This window comes from Taudactylus pleione, unplaced genomic scaffold (genome assembly GCF_031769625.1).
Source record: "Taudactylus pleione unplaced genomic scaffold, aTauple2 ptg000086l, whole genome shotgun sequence".
In the NCBI taxonomy this organism is placed as follows: domain Eukaryota; kingdom Metazoa; phylum Chordata; class Amphibia; order Anura; family Myobatrachidae; genus Taudactylus; species Taudactylus pleione.
In genome coordinates, this window is record NW_028284488.1 from 11340335 (window position 1) to 11357568 (window position 17234).

Here is a 17234-nt window from a genome sequence, read left to right on the forward strand (position 1 = left end):
TGGGCTGGGCCCTGGCATCAGTTAGCAGCTGGCGCCTGCAGTTGCAGCTTCCACAGACTGCCCCTTACTGGCAGTTGCACTTTAACTGGCGGCACTGTCCGGCTTAACATACAGGCTCTGCCTTTTGGCGATGTGTCTGGACCACCGCTGACAGACTCGGCACAGCAGTAACATCTGGGCCCACCGCGGCAGCCCCCGCCCCTCCTCCAAGAACGCCAGCACCCACTTCTTTCTGAGTAAAACCTCTGCTGCTGTTATATGGAAGGAGATGAGTGGTAAACGTTTTTTTGGACAGGACAAAAAACAGTTGCAGGTACAAAATAGTAAAAAAAAATATCATAATATAATATAAACATACACAGCGCCTTGCAAAAGTATTCACCCCCCCTTGGCTTTTTACAATTTTTGTTACATTACAACATGTAATTTATTTTTTGTAATCTGAATTTTATGTGATGGATCTGCACAAAATAGTCTAATTTGGTGAAGTGAAATGAGAAAAATATAATATATACATAAAATTCTGAAATTAGCATGTGCATATGTAATCACCCCCTTTGCTATGAAGCCCCTCAAAAGTTCTGGTGCAACCAATTACCTTCAGAAGTCACAATTAGTCAAATGAAGTCCACCTGTGTGAAATCTAAGTGTCACATGATCTGTCAGTATATGCACACCTTTTCTGAAAGGCCCCAGAGGCTGCAACACCACTAAGCAAGAGGCATCACACCATGAAGACAAAGGAGCTCTCCAAACAAAGTTGTTGGGATGTACAATTCTGGGTTGGGTTACACAAAAATATCCAAGTCTTTGATTATCCCCCAGAGCACCATCAAATCCATCATTATCAAATGGAAAGAACATGGTACCACAACAAACCTGCCAAGAGAGGGCCACCCACCAAAACTCAGACCGGGCAAGGAGGGCATTAATCAGAGAGGCAGCACAGAGACCAAAGGTAACCCTGAAGGAACTGCAGAGTTCCACAGCAGAGACTGGTGTATCTGTGCATGTGACCACAATAAGCTGTACACTCCATAGAACTGGAGTTTATGGAAGGGTGGCCAGAAAAAAGCCATTACTTAATGATAATAATAAGACACGATTTGAGTTTGCCAAAAGGCATGTGGGCGACTCCCCAAATGTATGGGGGAAGGTGCTCTGGTCAGATGAGATTAAAATTTAACTTTCCGGCCACCAAGGAAAATGCCATGTCTGGCGCAAACCCATCACCCCAAGAACACCATCCCCACAGTGAAACATGGTTGTAGCAGCATCATTCTGTGGGGATGTTTTTCAGCAGCAGGGACTGGGAAATGGATCCGAGTCGAGGGAAAGATGGATGGTACTAAATACAGGGACATTCTTGAACAAAACCTGGTTCAGTCTGCCTGTGATTTGAGACTGGGACGGAGGTTCACCTTCCAACAGGACAATGACCCGAAGCATACTGCTAACTCTCGAGTGGTTTAAGGGGAAACATTTAAATGTGTTGGAATGGCCTAATCAAAGCCCAGATCTCAATCCAATCCAATTGAGAATCTGTGGTCAGACTTGAAGATTGCTGTTCACAAGCGGAAACCATCCAACATGAGGGAGCTGGAGCAGTTTTGCCTTGAGGAATGGGGGCAAAATCCCAGGGGCAAGATCATAGAGACTTATCCAAAGCAACTTGCAGCTGTAATTGCCGCAAAAGGTGGCTCGACAAAGTACTGACTTTAGGGGGGTGAATAGTTAGGACAACATTTACAGAAAACTTCAGCATGCATAACTGTGGTTTGATTCACAATATATTAAAAAAAAAAAAAAAACACACACACACACACTTCAGTTGTAGGCATGTTCTGTGAATGAAATGATGCACAACTTCAAACAATCCATTTTAATTCCAGGTTGTGAGGCAACAAAACATGAAAAATGCAAAGGGGGTGAATACTTTTGCAAGGTACTGTATATACACACGCTAACTTAGCGCTTGATTCTGAAATGGATGGAATTACAGAGCCACACAAGCAGCTTTGCAATTCTGTTAATCTTAATACAAATGCAGAAGGAGTCGTCAGACGCCTCCTTGCTGCATTTGTGTGCACCATCTCAACCATTGCACCGGTTGATCCTTTGGTCAGGCTGCGGGGAGCTGAAGCTTTCTGCAGCCTGACCAGGTGCTGGTCACTTCAGGAGACCAGGAATCTGCAACCGCCAACACAGGCCCTGGCCTCATCCCTCCTGGGAAACCGTGGCGACCCAGCCCCTTTTCCGGGAACCGTGACGAGTCACACCTCTGCTCTGCCCCCCAAATGCCAGAGTATGCCAATCAATTGGATGTGGGGGAGGGGTCTGCAAATGTAATCACAGGAGCCTTTCTGGACATGAGCAGAATGGCTCCAGTGCATGCGTAGACTTCTAACCATCGGAGATGTACGATCATTGGAAAAATGTACGTCTCGGAATCAAGCCCCTAATTCTGACCTGCTCCTTCAGAACTTAAATTAAAACTGAGTAAGGGGTTGGAAGGGTGGAGCTTACATAGCTAAACTTTTTTAGGCTAAGTCTTCAACCCTCACTATACCCCATGGTCAAGAGTGTCCCCCATATGGAGAAATGTCCCCCATTTTTCAAGCACACTTCTTTGGAGCTACATATAAAAGATTTATTTCCAACGTTGCACCAGTCCAACGTGTTCTGGGCATGTAGTGCGCACTGTGACATCAATCTACCTTGGTCATCAAATTACATGCTTAAAGCAGTGACTCGGACAGACATTGGATTGCCATCCATTGAGGTCCTGGATTTTTATAATTTTTAGGGTTAGGCTAAAAGGACCAAAAAAAAAAATAATTATATATATATATATATATATATATATATATATATATATATATATATATATATGTTGATATTTTGGTGTCAACATTTTAACCATGTCGACCTACATATTCACTGTCGACCTAATGACCATTTCAGCATTCTAAATGTCAACAAGTCATACCATACCCAGCCTAAAGCAGCTAGAGGTTTGTTTGCACGTGCTCATTTGCACAAAAAAATAAAAATTTAAAGGGTCTGTTGATTCTTGCTTACAGCACCAAGTTATTGTATTTTCACTGAACGTGCTGGAAACAACACCAAAATATGCTGCTGTCAGGCAAAACATTACTACAGTATTTATCGTAAACACCTCTCCATGTAAATGATCTAGCCTTTTGCAATGTGCTGATCTTGCAGTCACATTCCCAAAATGCGATACAGGAAAATAAAGATTGACATTTTTCCTGCTTTCAAAGCCTATTTACCTTAAAAGTCATCCTAGTTCATTTAACCCTTATTTTTTCAGGCAAGGTCAAGTCTGAGCTTCTGCCAGTTTAGTTAATGGAATGAGAGGCCATGAGAAGTATACATTTGTTTTTGTTTTTTTACTAGTAAATTCAAAATCGAACCAATTCTGACAGCTTTTTTTCTTATTTGTAGTGAGTACATCTACACAAGAATTGGTTAAAACAGCATAAAGAGAAAATTCTGCAATAAAAAATATAATTGTACACTGTCCAAAAAGTGAGGTTTTATATTATAACAACCTTTATTTTAAAGCGTAGGATTGGTCTTTAGTTAATGATTTCCAGCAAGTGTCTATTTGAGGACAGCAACTATTCAGATCTGTTTAAATAGTAAGTGAATAATCCAAAATCATCCATACCAGCCATGAATTACAGGCTACACACTTGAATGCCATGACTTGAAGGGAGACTAAATAAGGACAATAAGATCATCACTATTTCTGGATCTTTAAAGAACTGTTAAGAGTAAATTGGTGATAAGAAGTAGCTTTACAGCACTTTAAGCTATTGATTTTTTTTTTTTTTGTTTAAAACACAGACCTAAATCACTCACTTTCATAATTCCACAGGCTGTTACATTTTGGTAATGTCTAAATTCCCTTCGCGGACATGACCCCGGCGCCATCAGCTACTGTCCTAAGTCATTCCCTACCATCCACGTGGGCATAGAGGAATATAATCTTATGAGGAGCGTAGCGAGTCATCGGGTCCGAAGCGTGGCGAGCCCGCGAGGGGACAACTTTCTTCTTTAGGTGGCCTTAATGGTCATGGAACTACACTTTCGCCCTCCCTCACGTCACATGCAGGTCCCTAGCACGAAGGGGAAATAAGCTCTACCATTAAATTTTGGCCACTGGAGTACAAAAATAATTAAATAGGCCTAAACTATATATACTTTTATCATTTGTGTGCAAGACAATGGGTTTTGCTAGCCATGCCATCATGCTGGTACAGCGAGACGCATCGTGTGTCTTTGCCTCTAACCAACAAGTGACCTAACTGGATGTCAAAACAAGCCTGGACCAGCTTTCCGGAAATTTAAGAACCAGAATAATTTTTTGTATGCATCTGTGCATACTCATTTTGATTATAACCACCTTATTTATACCATGAACATTTGAGGGCTCCAAGTGCAGCAAATGAAACTTTATGCCAATAAGACCACTCACCTACTGGTGTAAAGAGATGGGAGGGGGGGGGGGGGATTAGAGAATATATATATTTTACACACACACACACACACACACACACACGACACAATATTGTTTTCTCAAATTGAGATCGATGTTACCTGTTACTTACTATCCGGAAGCAATTATAGGAACAAGCATTGACTAGTCATTTGGATGATGCTTATTGCGCATATGTTATTGTGGGATATACAGTGCCTTGCAAAAGTATTCACACCCTTTGCATTTTTCATGTTTTGTTGCCTCACAACCTAGAATTAAAATGGATTGTTTGAAGGTGTGCATCATTTCATTCACAGAACATGCCTATACAACTGTGAAGTTGTGGGGGGTTTTTTATATTGTGAATCAAACATTTAGGACAACATTACAGAAAACTTCAGCGTGCATAACTATTCACCCCCCTAAAGTCAGTACTTTGTCGGGCCACCTTTTGCTGAAATTACAGCTGCAAGTCGCTTTGGATGAGCTTGTCACATCTTGCCCCTGGGATTTTTGCCCATTCCTCAAGGCAAAACTGCTCTAGCTCCTTCATGTGAACGGAAATCTTCAAGTCTGACCACAGATTCTCAATTGGATTGAGATCTGGACTTTGACTAGGCCATTCCAACACATTTAAATGTTTCCCCTTAAACCACTCGAGTGTTGCTTTAGCAGTATGCTTCGGGTCATTGTCCTGCTAGAAGGTAAACCTCCGTCCCAGTCTAAAATCACAGGCAGACTGAACCAGGTTTTGTTCAAGAATGTCCCTGTATTTAGTACCATCCATCTTTCCCTCTACTCGAATCCGTTTCCCAGTCCCTGCTGCTGAAAAACATCCCCACAGCATGATGCTGCTACCACCATGTTTCACTGTGGGGATGGTGTTCTTGGGGTGATGGGATGTGTTGGGTTTGCACCAGACATGGCATTTTCCTTGGTGGCCGAAAAGTTCAATTTTAGTCTCATCTGACCAGAACACCTTCCTCTGTACATTAGGGGAGTCGCCCACATGCTTTTTGGCAAACTCAAATCGTGTCTTCCTATTTTTATCATTAAGTAATGGCTTTTTTCTGGCCACTCTTCCATAAACTCCAGTTCTATGGAGTGTACAGCTTATTGTGGTCACATGCACAGATACACCAGTCTCTGCTGTGGAACTCTACAGCTCCTTCAGGGTTACTTTTGGTCTCTGTGCTGCCCCTCTGATTAATGCCCTCCTTGCCCGGTCTGAGTTTTGGTGGGCGGCCCTCTCTTGGCAGGTTTGTTGTGGTACCATGTTCTTTCCATTTGATAATGATGGATTTGATGGTGCTCTGGGGGATCATTAAAGATTTGGATATTTTTGTATAACCCAACCCAGAATTGTACATCAACAACTTTGTCCCTGACTTGTTTGGAGAGCTCCTTGGTCTTCATGGTGTGATGAGTCTTGCTTAGTGGTGTTGCAGCCTCTGGGCCTTTCAGAAAAGGTGTGTTTATACTGACAGATCATGTGACACTTAGATTTCACGCAGGTGGACTTCATCTCACTAATTATGTGACTTCTGAAGGTAATTGGTTGCACCAGAACTTTTGAGGGCTTCATAGCAAAGGGGGTGATTACATATGCACATGCCAATTTTTAGAATTGTAATTATAAAGATTCTTTTTTTATATTTATTTTTCTCATTTCACTTCACCAAATTAGACTATTTTGTGCAGATCCATCACATAAAATTCAGATTAAAATATAAAAAAAAAATATTAACATACAGTGCCTTGCAAAACTATTCACCCCCTTGGCTTTTTACCTTTTTTGTTACATTACAACCTGTAATTTATTTATTTATATATTTTTTTTAAATTGTCAATATTTTATGTCCATCGATGTATACTCATTGATAATATCTGCATCACAGCGCTGCTAACCCCCTCTATATTTTATATTCATGGCAAGTGAACCAACAAGGTTAATCGAGAGACCAACACTAAGTGCTGGTTATTACTGCATGTGCAGGACAGGTCTTGTGACCAATTGTTCCCTAATGCCAGGGACAAGCCAACCTTATAAGTTTCTTTGGGTTGGGTACAATGTGTAAGTCACCAGTCATAGCATACCCGCTAGGCTGTTTCAGCGGGGCACCAGCCCCTTCCCAATTTGAAGTCAATGAAATTAACCCTGCCCTTATGGTGGCACCCCGCTGAAACAGCCATCCCCATCTGCAGGCCAGTGACCGGCGGGGGGATGTTCAGGTGAAATAATCACCAGCGAGTGAATAGATGCCGCGCGCAGCATCTTTCACACTGCAAGGAGAGATAGGGGCAACCCACCATCGCCGTGAGTGCTGGGCACAACCCCTTTTCTAATGACCATGCCCCTTTTTTGGGCACACAGAGCAGTACCCTTCACTGAAAGCAACACTGCCCAATCTAGAAGGAACACTAAAGCTGGGTACACACTGATCAGCCACTGTCCTGACGATTGGAAAATGACACTTACTAAACGTTGGGCTGGTGTGTCATGACTGACCTCACAACTGGGCAGGCATTTACATGTGCCCACCTCAATTCAGCGCGATGTTCACTGCGCTGTTTGCTCCAACTAAAGGATTCCTTCATGTACCCCACCCCCCAGGGCGCGAGGAGATATCCGACAAAAGTGTTGACCGCTCAGCTGTTTGCCTGCTTAGCGCGTCGCTAACAGCTGCGAGGCAGGTACTTAAGCAGCGAGAACCATCATTCTCTGACTAAACACCCATGTTAAGTCGCGAGAACCGGCATTCTCCGACTTAACTGCCAATTGTCGGACCAAACAGCTCGCTGAATTGAACCGAGCCCTTAGAGAATTTTAACTGTATGGTTGTTGTAACTATAAACATGTAGGCAAATGTCATTTTCTGTTATAATACTCACATGTGGAAAATGCTGTGAGAAGAATTTGATCCATGTCAGATTTCCAGCGCCAGCATAGTCGTATTGACATACTGAGGGTGGATGCAGTCAGTGTTGACATGCTGATGGCATACTGTTTCTCTTACTCAGCTATATGGCTGGTAATCATATAGGAATTAGATTCCAGTGCAACATAAGAAACAATAAAATAAAATTCCAAAAAAAAACAAAAAAAAAAACAGTACTTTGAATCTGTGTATGTCCCTGTCTTGATTTATTTTTAATACATATATAACAATTGCCGGCCAGCAAAATTTAAATCCTAATTGGATATTTCAGCACATATATTGTATAATTGTATTTTCATGTGTGGATAATTTATAGCACATCCAAATAAAATTAAATAGAAAATCTCCCTTATGAAAAATACTAAGCAAGTGATTGGATTTAAGTCACTCTTATTATAGATAATAATAAAGCTTTTCCAGGATTGACACCAATAAGATTGTAACAAGTAACAACCAGAGTTACAAGAAACTATGTATCCCAATAGGATTCCTTTTCCTTCTAAAGACCCTTAGACAGAGCTGTAGAATCCTGCAATTCTAATCAGATGTGGATTCCTTTTGATGGCCCTTGTTTTTTGTTTTATTAGTTCAACTGCTTCACCTGTAATTAGCTTAAGGCAGCTTGTTGATTTTTATAGTGTTTATGAATCTAAAAGGCAGTAGCATTATAAAAGGTACCTTTTTCTTTATAAAGTATTCAATAAATTTAGCTGTAATTATTTCCATGAGAGAGATATTCAGCTTTTAAAAAGGGAGAAAGATTACCAGGGTGATTAGTTCATAGATGTAGATGGTTCACCTCACGGTCTGCCCGCTGCCAAGGTCTGACTGCATCACTCGTCTCAAAGGACCACCTTGCACTCGTTCTCTCCGAGTGTATATTCAACAGAGGTCTTCCGTTTAACATCACTTGGTCGTCTGGCGTCAGGATGAAAAACCCATAGGTGTAGATGGTTCACCTGACTATCTGTGCACTGCCAGAGTCTGTGATTATAGCGCTAGTCTCCAGGTACACCTTGCACTCGTTTCCTCCGGGTGTGCACCCAGCGGACAGAAGTCCTCTGCCTGACGTCACCTTAGCCGTTTAGCAGTGAGCCTACAATAGCGCTCAGGGTCAGACTGCCCATCTCCAAAAGTCAGCCGTCTGTATATCACACGGACAGTGTATGTGCATCCGTTTGGCCAGCACTACTTAGTAAAACGCGTTTCTCCGCCTCTAGCTTCACCGGCTTCCTCAGTCAGCATGTCTCCGCTTTGTGCGGGACCTTCCTTTTATTTGCCAGTCAGAATATGCACAGGTGTAGCTTGCCTAATTAATCAGGACTTAATCGCATGGGTTTTGGCATGTACTTTAAATATGTCTATGCATAAGCAGATTTTTCGTAGTCTATTCCCATGAGACTACAACATTATTATAATATAGTTCAATTCTCAAGGATTAGTTAGAAACTTAATACATTGCAAAAGTTAATATATATATATAATAAAATGAAAGGAATTAAGAATATATGTATATAAATAATATTTACTATATAAATATAATAAAAACATCAAATAAAAATTATATAAATATGATACATATACACATATATATTTTACGCAGAGATAAAACAAGAGAATACATATTATTTCAATGATAGCTAGAAGAATATAGAAAAATAGAATAATAGAAAGAGGCTTGAAAGAAAAAACTCCTTTCCTTGTAAATACAATACTAATAAATAAATATTACCATGATGAATGATTGGAATTTATAGCAGAAATTATGGCCTATCATTCATCATGGTAATATTTATTTATGAGGACTAGATTTGGATACATGTATTTATAAGGAAAGGAGGTTTTTCTTTCAAGCCTCTTTCTATTCTATTTTTCTATATTCATTCTAGCTATCCTTGAAATAATATGTATTCTTTTGTTTTATCTCTGCGTAAAATATATATGTGTATATGTATCATATTTATATAATTTTTATTTGATGTTTTTATAATATTATTTATCTAGTAAATATTATTTATATACATATATTCTTAATTCCTATCTATATATCATATATATATATCATATATATCTATATATATATCTATATATATATATATATATATATATATATTAACTTTTGCAATGTATTAAGTTTCTAACTCATCCTCGAGAATTGTACTATATTATAATAATGTTGTAGTCTCATGGGAATAGACTACGAAAAATCTGCTTATGCATAGACATATTTAAAGTACATGCCAAAACCCATGCGATTAAGTCCTGATTAATTAGGCAAGCTACACCTGTGCATATTCTGACTGGCAAATAAAAGGAAGGTCCCGCACAAAGCGGAGACATGCTGACTGAGGAAGCCGCTGAAGCTAGAGGTGGAGAAACGCGTTTTACTAAGTAGTGCTGGCCAAACTGATGCACATACACTGTCCGTGTGATATACAGACGGCTGACTTTTGGAGATGGGCAGTCTGGCCCTGAGCGCTATTGCAGGCTCACTGCTAAACGGCTAAGGACTTCTGTCTGCTGGGTACACACCCGGAGGAAACGAGTGCAAGGTGTACCTGGAGACGAGCGCTATAATCACAGACTCTGGCAGTGCACAGATAGTCAGGTGAACCATCTACACCTATGGGTTTTTCATCCTGACGCCAGACGACCAGGTGATGTTAAACGGAGGACCTCTGTTGAATATACACTCGGAGAGAACGAGTGCAAGGTGGTCCTTTGAGACGAGTGATACAGTCACAGACCTTGGCAGCGGGCAGACCGTGAGGTGAACCATCTACATCTATGAACTCATCACCCTGGTAATCTTTCTCCCTTTTTAAAAGCTGAATATATCTCTCATGGAAATAATTACAGCTAAATAGCTGAATATACCTTAACAGGATTATTGAACACTTTATAAAGAAAAAGGTACCTTTATGAATCTAAAAGGCAGTAGCATTATAAACACTATAAAAATCAACAAGCTACCTTAAGCTAATTACAGGTGAAGCAGTTGAACTAATAAAACAAAAAACAAGGGCCATCAAAAGGAATCCACATCTGATTAGAATTGCAGGATTCTACAGCTCTAAGGGTCTTTAGAAGGAAAAGGAATCCTATTGGGATACATAGTTTCTTGTAACTCTGGTTGTTACTTGTTACAATCTTATTGGTGTCAATCCTGGAAAAGCTTTATTATTATCTATAATAAGAGTGACTTAAATCCAATCACTTGCTTAGTATTTTTCATAAGGGAGATTTTCTATTTAATTTTATTTGGATGTGCTATATTGTATAATTGTATTTTCATGTGTGGATAATTTATATGTGCCGAAATATCCAATTAGGATTTAAATTTTGCTGGCCGGCAATTGTTATATATGTACATAATTGTCTATATTGGAGATTTTACATATTAATAATTTCCATTTGCTATTAAACTGCTAATAAATATCAATACTGTATTCAGCGCTCTTTTTTTTTTTCTATTCTCTGGTTTATGATAGGAGATGTAGAAGAACAAAGAGAGACTCCGCACTGGATTGATATAATTAGAAACTTATTCAGAAGAAACCAACATATAAATTACTCTTAAGGGTGTTGAAAAACACATCCCTGGTTTATGAACTGGTTGGTGGTGCTCCCCAGGAGTAAGGGTTATATACAACTGGAGAAAGTTGTCCTATAGAGTAGGACAGCAAAAGAAAACTCCTTTTTGGGGGCACTCTGAATAGATCATATACAAGAAATTATTACTACTTAAAACGTAACCTTTATTAAATGTATGCACTAAAAAGGACAAAGACAGACAAACAACAGTAAACATAAACCATGGTATATAAATGTTTTAAAAGAAAGAGAAATATCAGCTCCACAGTGTTTAGTACCATATATAACTGTAGAGCGTGTACATAATTTATACCATGGTATTAGCAAATCAAGTCTGATCTTTGTGTATAAAACACAAAGTAGAAGTGGGACTGGATATATAGTATAATATCCTATTATGTCCTTTTACCATCCAAATGTGATGAAAGAGAATCTAGCGAAAATATTCAGTATGCTTGATACCATAAACAGCAATAATCAGTTATCAAATAGATTGGTTTTTGTATTCAAGCAAACATAATGGCAGGCATCTGAGATTGTCATTCTTGCACTCTAGTGCATAACCATAAAATCTTTGTTAAGTATAAATACAATGGTTCAAAAAACCGGTACTAAATTGTACATTGCAACCTTCATATACCAGAGAGATATATAATTGGTAATAATAGCCCTATAAGTAAGCTGTTTCCTAAATTAATATTTCATACATATGCATGTTGTGATAGTCCTCCTCTGAGTAGTAGCTTTTTATGCCAATCCTGGATTGGCACACATAGCTCCATATACTAGTATCAGGTAGCTAGTTCATGCAAAGAATGAGAAGGTCATCATACAACATAAATTAGATAAAGTGATAATCAGTAGTTAAAATGAAATCAGGTAGTCTGCAACCAATTATTCCTTTTGGAAAAGTTGATAGTATCACAGTCCTGTGACCATTTTATAGGTCCCTTATAATCTCAAGGGATTAATCACCCATATCAGTCAGAACGTTATATTCTGACAGTGTAATCGTAGTTACAATACCTTTATGCAGTCTGCAGCCGATTAATCATAAAATTGTTGTTTAATAATCTCACACTTTTGTAACAGGCATACAATCCCTTTAAAAAGTCAAGGGGTTAATTACACAAGTCAGTCAGATCATTATGGTCTGACAGTTCCCTTAGATGGTTATGGTCCGATCCAATAATTTGACTGACAGGTGTGATAAACCACTTGATTCCTCAAAGTGGTAATACCATCTAAGTCACAATAAAGAAAAGATTGAGCAGAACACTACATTGTGACCATCACCTTCCGATTAGCAAAACCCCCTGAGTAGCAAGATGTCCTGGAATAATTTGCTCAAGACAAGCTAGGCATAATGATCGAGTCTGGGTGGTGGATATCGCTACTAGGAGCAAATCAGGGAAACAGAAATAAATAGGGTACCTCTCTGGGGACACCGCAAAGTAATGCGGAGCTATGTGCAAACGCCTGCCATGAAGTCAGCTGAGCCCAGCTGATACTCACGTGACCTGGACGCGCGTTTCGCCGTTCTGGCTTTATCAAACAGGAAGCCTTGGCGAAACCAGAATGGCGAAACGCGCATCCAGGTCACGTGAGTATCTGCTGGGCTCAGCTGACTTCATGGCAGGCGTTTGCACATAGCTCCGCATTACTTTGCGGTGTCCCCAGAGAGGTACCCTATTTATTTCTGTTTCCCTGATTTGCTCCTAGTAGCGATATCCACCACCCAGACACGATCATTATGCCTAGCTTGTCTTGAGCAAATTATTCCAGGACATCTTGCTACTCAGGGGGTTTTGCTAATCGGAAGGTGATGGTCACAATGTAGTGTTCTGCTCAATCTTTTCTTTATTGTGATTTAGATGGTATTACCACTTAGATGGTTCTGGTCAGATCCAATAATTTGACTGACAGGTGTGATTAACCCCTTGATTCCTCAAAGGGAACTGTCAGACCATAATGATCTGACTGACTTGTGTAATTAACCCCTTGACTTTTTAAAGGGATTGTATGCCACAAAAGTGTGAGATTATTAAACAACAATTTTATGATTAATCGGCTGCAGACTGCATAAAGGTATTGTAACTACGATTACACGGTCAGAATATAACGTTCTAACTGATATGGGTGATTAATCCCTTGAGATTATAAGGGACCTATAAACTGGTCACAGGACTGTGATACTATCAACTTTTCCAAAAGGAATAATTGGTTGCAGACTACCTGATTTCATTTTAACTACTGATTATCACTTTATCTAATTTATGTTGTATGATGACCTTCTCATTCTTTGCATAAACTAGCTACCTGATACTAGTATATGGAGCTATGTGTGCCAATCCAGGATTGGCATAAAAAGCTACTACTCAGAGGAGGACTATCACAACATGCATATGTATGAAATATTAATTTAGGAAACAGCTTACTTATAGGGCTATTATTACCAATTATATATCTCTCTGGTATATGAAGGTTGCAATGTACAATTTAGTACCGGTTTTTTGAACCATTGTATTTATACTTAACAAAGATTTTATGGTTATGCACTAGAGTGCAAGAATGACAATCTCAGATGCCTGCCATTATGTTTGCTTGAATACAAAAACCAATCTATTTGATAACTGATTATTGCTGTTTATGGTATCAAGCATACTGAATATTTTCGCCAGATTCTCTTTCATCACATTTGGATGGTAAAGGGACATAATAGGATATTATACTATATATCCAGTCCCACTTCTACTTTGTGTTTTATACACAAAGATCAGACTTGATTTGCTAATACCATGGTATAAATTATGTACACGCTCTACAGTTACATATGGTACTAAACACTGTGGAGCTGATATTTCTCTTTCTTTTAAAACATTTATATACCATGGTTTATGTTTACTGTTGTTTGTCTGTCTTTGTCCTTTTTAGTGCATACATTTAATAAAGGTTACGTTTTAAGTAATAATAATTTCTTGTATATGATCTATTAAGAGTGCCCCCAAAAAGGAGTTTTCTTTTGCTGTCCTACTCTATAGGACAACTTTCTCCAGTTATGATTGGAGATCTACTCAAACATCTCCTATGTAAAGAGCTGCAGAATCGGCAATATAATTCTTTCTATATAAATATATAGAGGATTAGCGCCAGGTGTTTTCTATTTTCTATATTTTTAATACATATTGGGCAGAAATAGCATATAAAAACCATTAAATTACTATGCCGACACTAGCAAGAAGGTCTCTGCCAATAATAGTAAAAATGGGTTCAGTATAGATGTTCAATAACAACAATGAACATGTCATCACTGTAGTTTTGTTCTTATTTTATCCCTAACCCTTCTGGAAATGTCAATGTTCTGTCTACAATATGTCGACTTTTGAAGTTAATGATGTAAACAAGCGGAACACCGGCATGGTGACTGCATACCAACAAAATAGACTGCACATGCACGGCATGTTCACTGGTAGACACCTAAGGCCATATTCAATTAGCGGCAAAAAGTCCGAATCCGCGGAAAAGTATCGCGAATGACATTATTTCGGCAGGCAGAAAAGTATCGCCATATTCAATTCCAAATATTTTTCGCGTAGGCGAAAACGCAATAGACGAAAAAGATTCACCTATGAATGGCAGGTGGGAAAAAAGTGCAGAAATGCGGATTTGTTGTGTAGACTTCAGGAAACCTCCCCAAAGATTAGCTGTCCAAAAAAAAAAAAAAAAAAAAAAAAAAAATGGAAAAAAAAATAAATAAAATTAAAAAAAGACTTTCAAAACCCCAAAAAAGTACTTTCATTTTGGGGGCGAAAAAGTGCAAACTTATCATCAACTAGCGAAATATACTTCTGGGGGGGGTCTCAAAGTATGGGGCGGGTGTTTTTTGGATTGCAGGTGCGTTTTTTAAAACTTCTTTTGCAATTTTAAACCATGCTTGCACCCAGTTTCAAATACCCCAAATTTGACAGGACTACTTATTTTCTAAAAAAAAAAAAACTGATTAATGCTATTCTTCACCACTTGTGCAAAGACACTATATAGAGGCAATTGACAGCACTTAAGTACCCAAATTAGCTTCAGTAGGGCTATTCGGGGACATCTATATTGTTCCCCAATGTTAGTGCATCTTTTGGGGGTGTCAGGCTGATTTCCCCATTTTTTTACAGCACTTTTCGCCTGTTTGTCGGGATGCGGTTTCACATCCTTTGGAATTGAATAGAGCAAATAGCGGGAGCACACGCAATAAGTTTCCGCATCCAAAACATGCAAACGTAGGTGGAAACTAGATTCCGCCGTCATCTGCAAAATTATTGCAGCTAATGGAATATGGCCCTTAGTTCTAGCAGTCAGTCACATTACACAGTGAGAGCATAGAGAGGGAAAGCATCACTACTATCACTGTAGAAGGATCAGCAACGTATTACACACACACACACACACACACACACACACACACACGTCAGGGAAGCTGTAATGGAAATCTATTACATACTCTTAGTATAACTGTATCACATCACAGGCCAGCACACCAGTGAGAGGCCTGCTCATCATTATGTTATATATGCACACACATAGATAGTATATACATATAACGATGCACGGGCTGTGCCGGTGTGCTGCGGAGGAGGCCGGTGTGGCCGGGCGTCGCTGTACTCACTCGGGCAGATAGCTGGAAGAGAAGGAGCTCCACTTGTACACGGTATAAGACAACACTCTGTACTCTGCCGCCATCTTGTCAGCAGGAAGATAGGGGGCGGGTCCCGGCGCTTAAAGACACACGCGCCAGCACATACACCGGGTGGGGCGGGAAGTGGCCGCCGCTGATCTCATACTACACGAAAAGCAGAGAGTTTATACTGTCAGCTCTGAACGCCCAACCATGCCTGTTATACGGGGACATCAATCCTCAGGAACGCCCCCAAACAGGCGGCACACTCCGACGTTACATCGGGACACGCCCCCGCATGGCGAGCACGTGATGTGGGCGGGTGCCGGGCAGGCCCTTGTCACTCACAGAGCGGACTCCTCAAAATGATGTCGCCCGTTCCCCGCTGCTGCCGTGCTGCGCTGCAAGTAACTAAACCTGCTGGTGGCTGTGATGATGGGTGTACAGACTGTGTGCAAATATGCAGAGAACATGTTAAAGCTGCTAAACGATGTTGTAACACAAATTTGTTTATTTCTGCTGCAGAGTCCATAGGGTATCCGCAGGATACTTTGGGGTATAGGCGAAGGCTCTGCTGTCGGGCACCACACAGTTAAACTTTTGGTCCCAGGATGCACTGGGACCTCCTCTCCTATACCCCGCCCCAAGGCCACGGAACCTTCAGTTTCGGAAGTGCCCGCCAGAGTCGGGTCACTGCATAGGGGGGCTGCTGAGACCCCTGAACATCTTCAAGAGCGGTCAGCACGGATAGTCCGGAGGATGTCTGTGCTGCTGCTCCGACACCCCCGTCGGCGCCGACCACCGGTATTGATCTGGGGAACTCGGCGGGCGCTTGGGGGTTCAGAAACCTCCGGGGAGCTCTGGACTGTGGCCGGAAAGCAGGGGGACAGCAAGGTAAGCAGTGGGCATCTGCGGTAAGCGCCTGCTGATGCACAGTCCATTTTTGTCCCCATGGGTGGGGGCTCCCTGGGGACGGCTGCAAGTGGAGCTAGGCAAGAGCCTGTGCTACCACTGGACCACCAGGAAATGGGGCTGGCACGCCGTGGAGTTGCGCTCCAGAATCCAGTGGGTTAAATGCATGCCAGGGGGAATGTTTTCCCTGTACAGCACAAGGGGCCTCTTCCCCTCCCCCACTGCACACAGCGCCATTTTCTCTATGTATTAAGCGGGCTATACCAGCGATCCTCCCCCAGACCCACCTTCTCTGGGCTCTCTGGTGGCCATCTTTTTTTTTGAGCAAGCGCTGGTCTAAACTTGGCGCGGTGTCTGGGTCCCCCCTGCATACCTCTCCTCACAGAAGGTCAGCATATGTTGCACTGTTCCCACTAGACTAGGTCTTGTTGATTGTAGTGCCATTGTGCAGGTAGTTATTCTGCATAGTGTGTGACTTATGCTAGCGCTGTGTGTCTGATTTCCTTGTCAGCCATTTTACTATGCCTGTTTCTCTCTCCCTTCAGCCCTCACGGTACCGGTACTGTTAGGGTGGGAATTTACCTCACAGTCAGAAGTGCTTACTGTGTGGTGGGTC

The 17234-nt window shown here is 40.8% G+C and overlaps 1 protein-coding gene across 1 annotated transcript in view; it reads right to left on the bottom strand.

Annotated features, from left to right (window-relative positions):
• MKLN1 (muskelin 1) overlaps window positions 1-15949 on the bottom strand; it is a 117563-nt gene extending 101614 nt beyond the window's left edge. The window contains exon 1 of the mRNA XM_088468697.1: window positions 15698-15949. Coding sequence (XP_088324823.1) covers window positions 15698-15771 — 74 coding nt within the window. The 5' untranslated portion in view covers window positions 15772-15949. The remainder of the gene's footprint in view (window positions 1-15697) is intronic.
• Between the last annotated feature and the right edge of the window lie 1285 nt (window positions 15950-17234).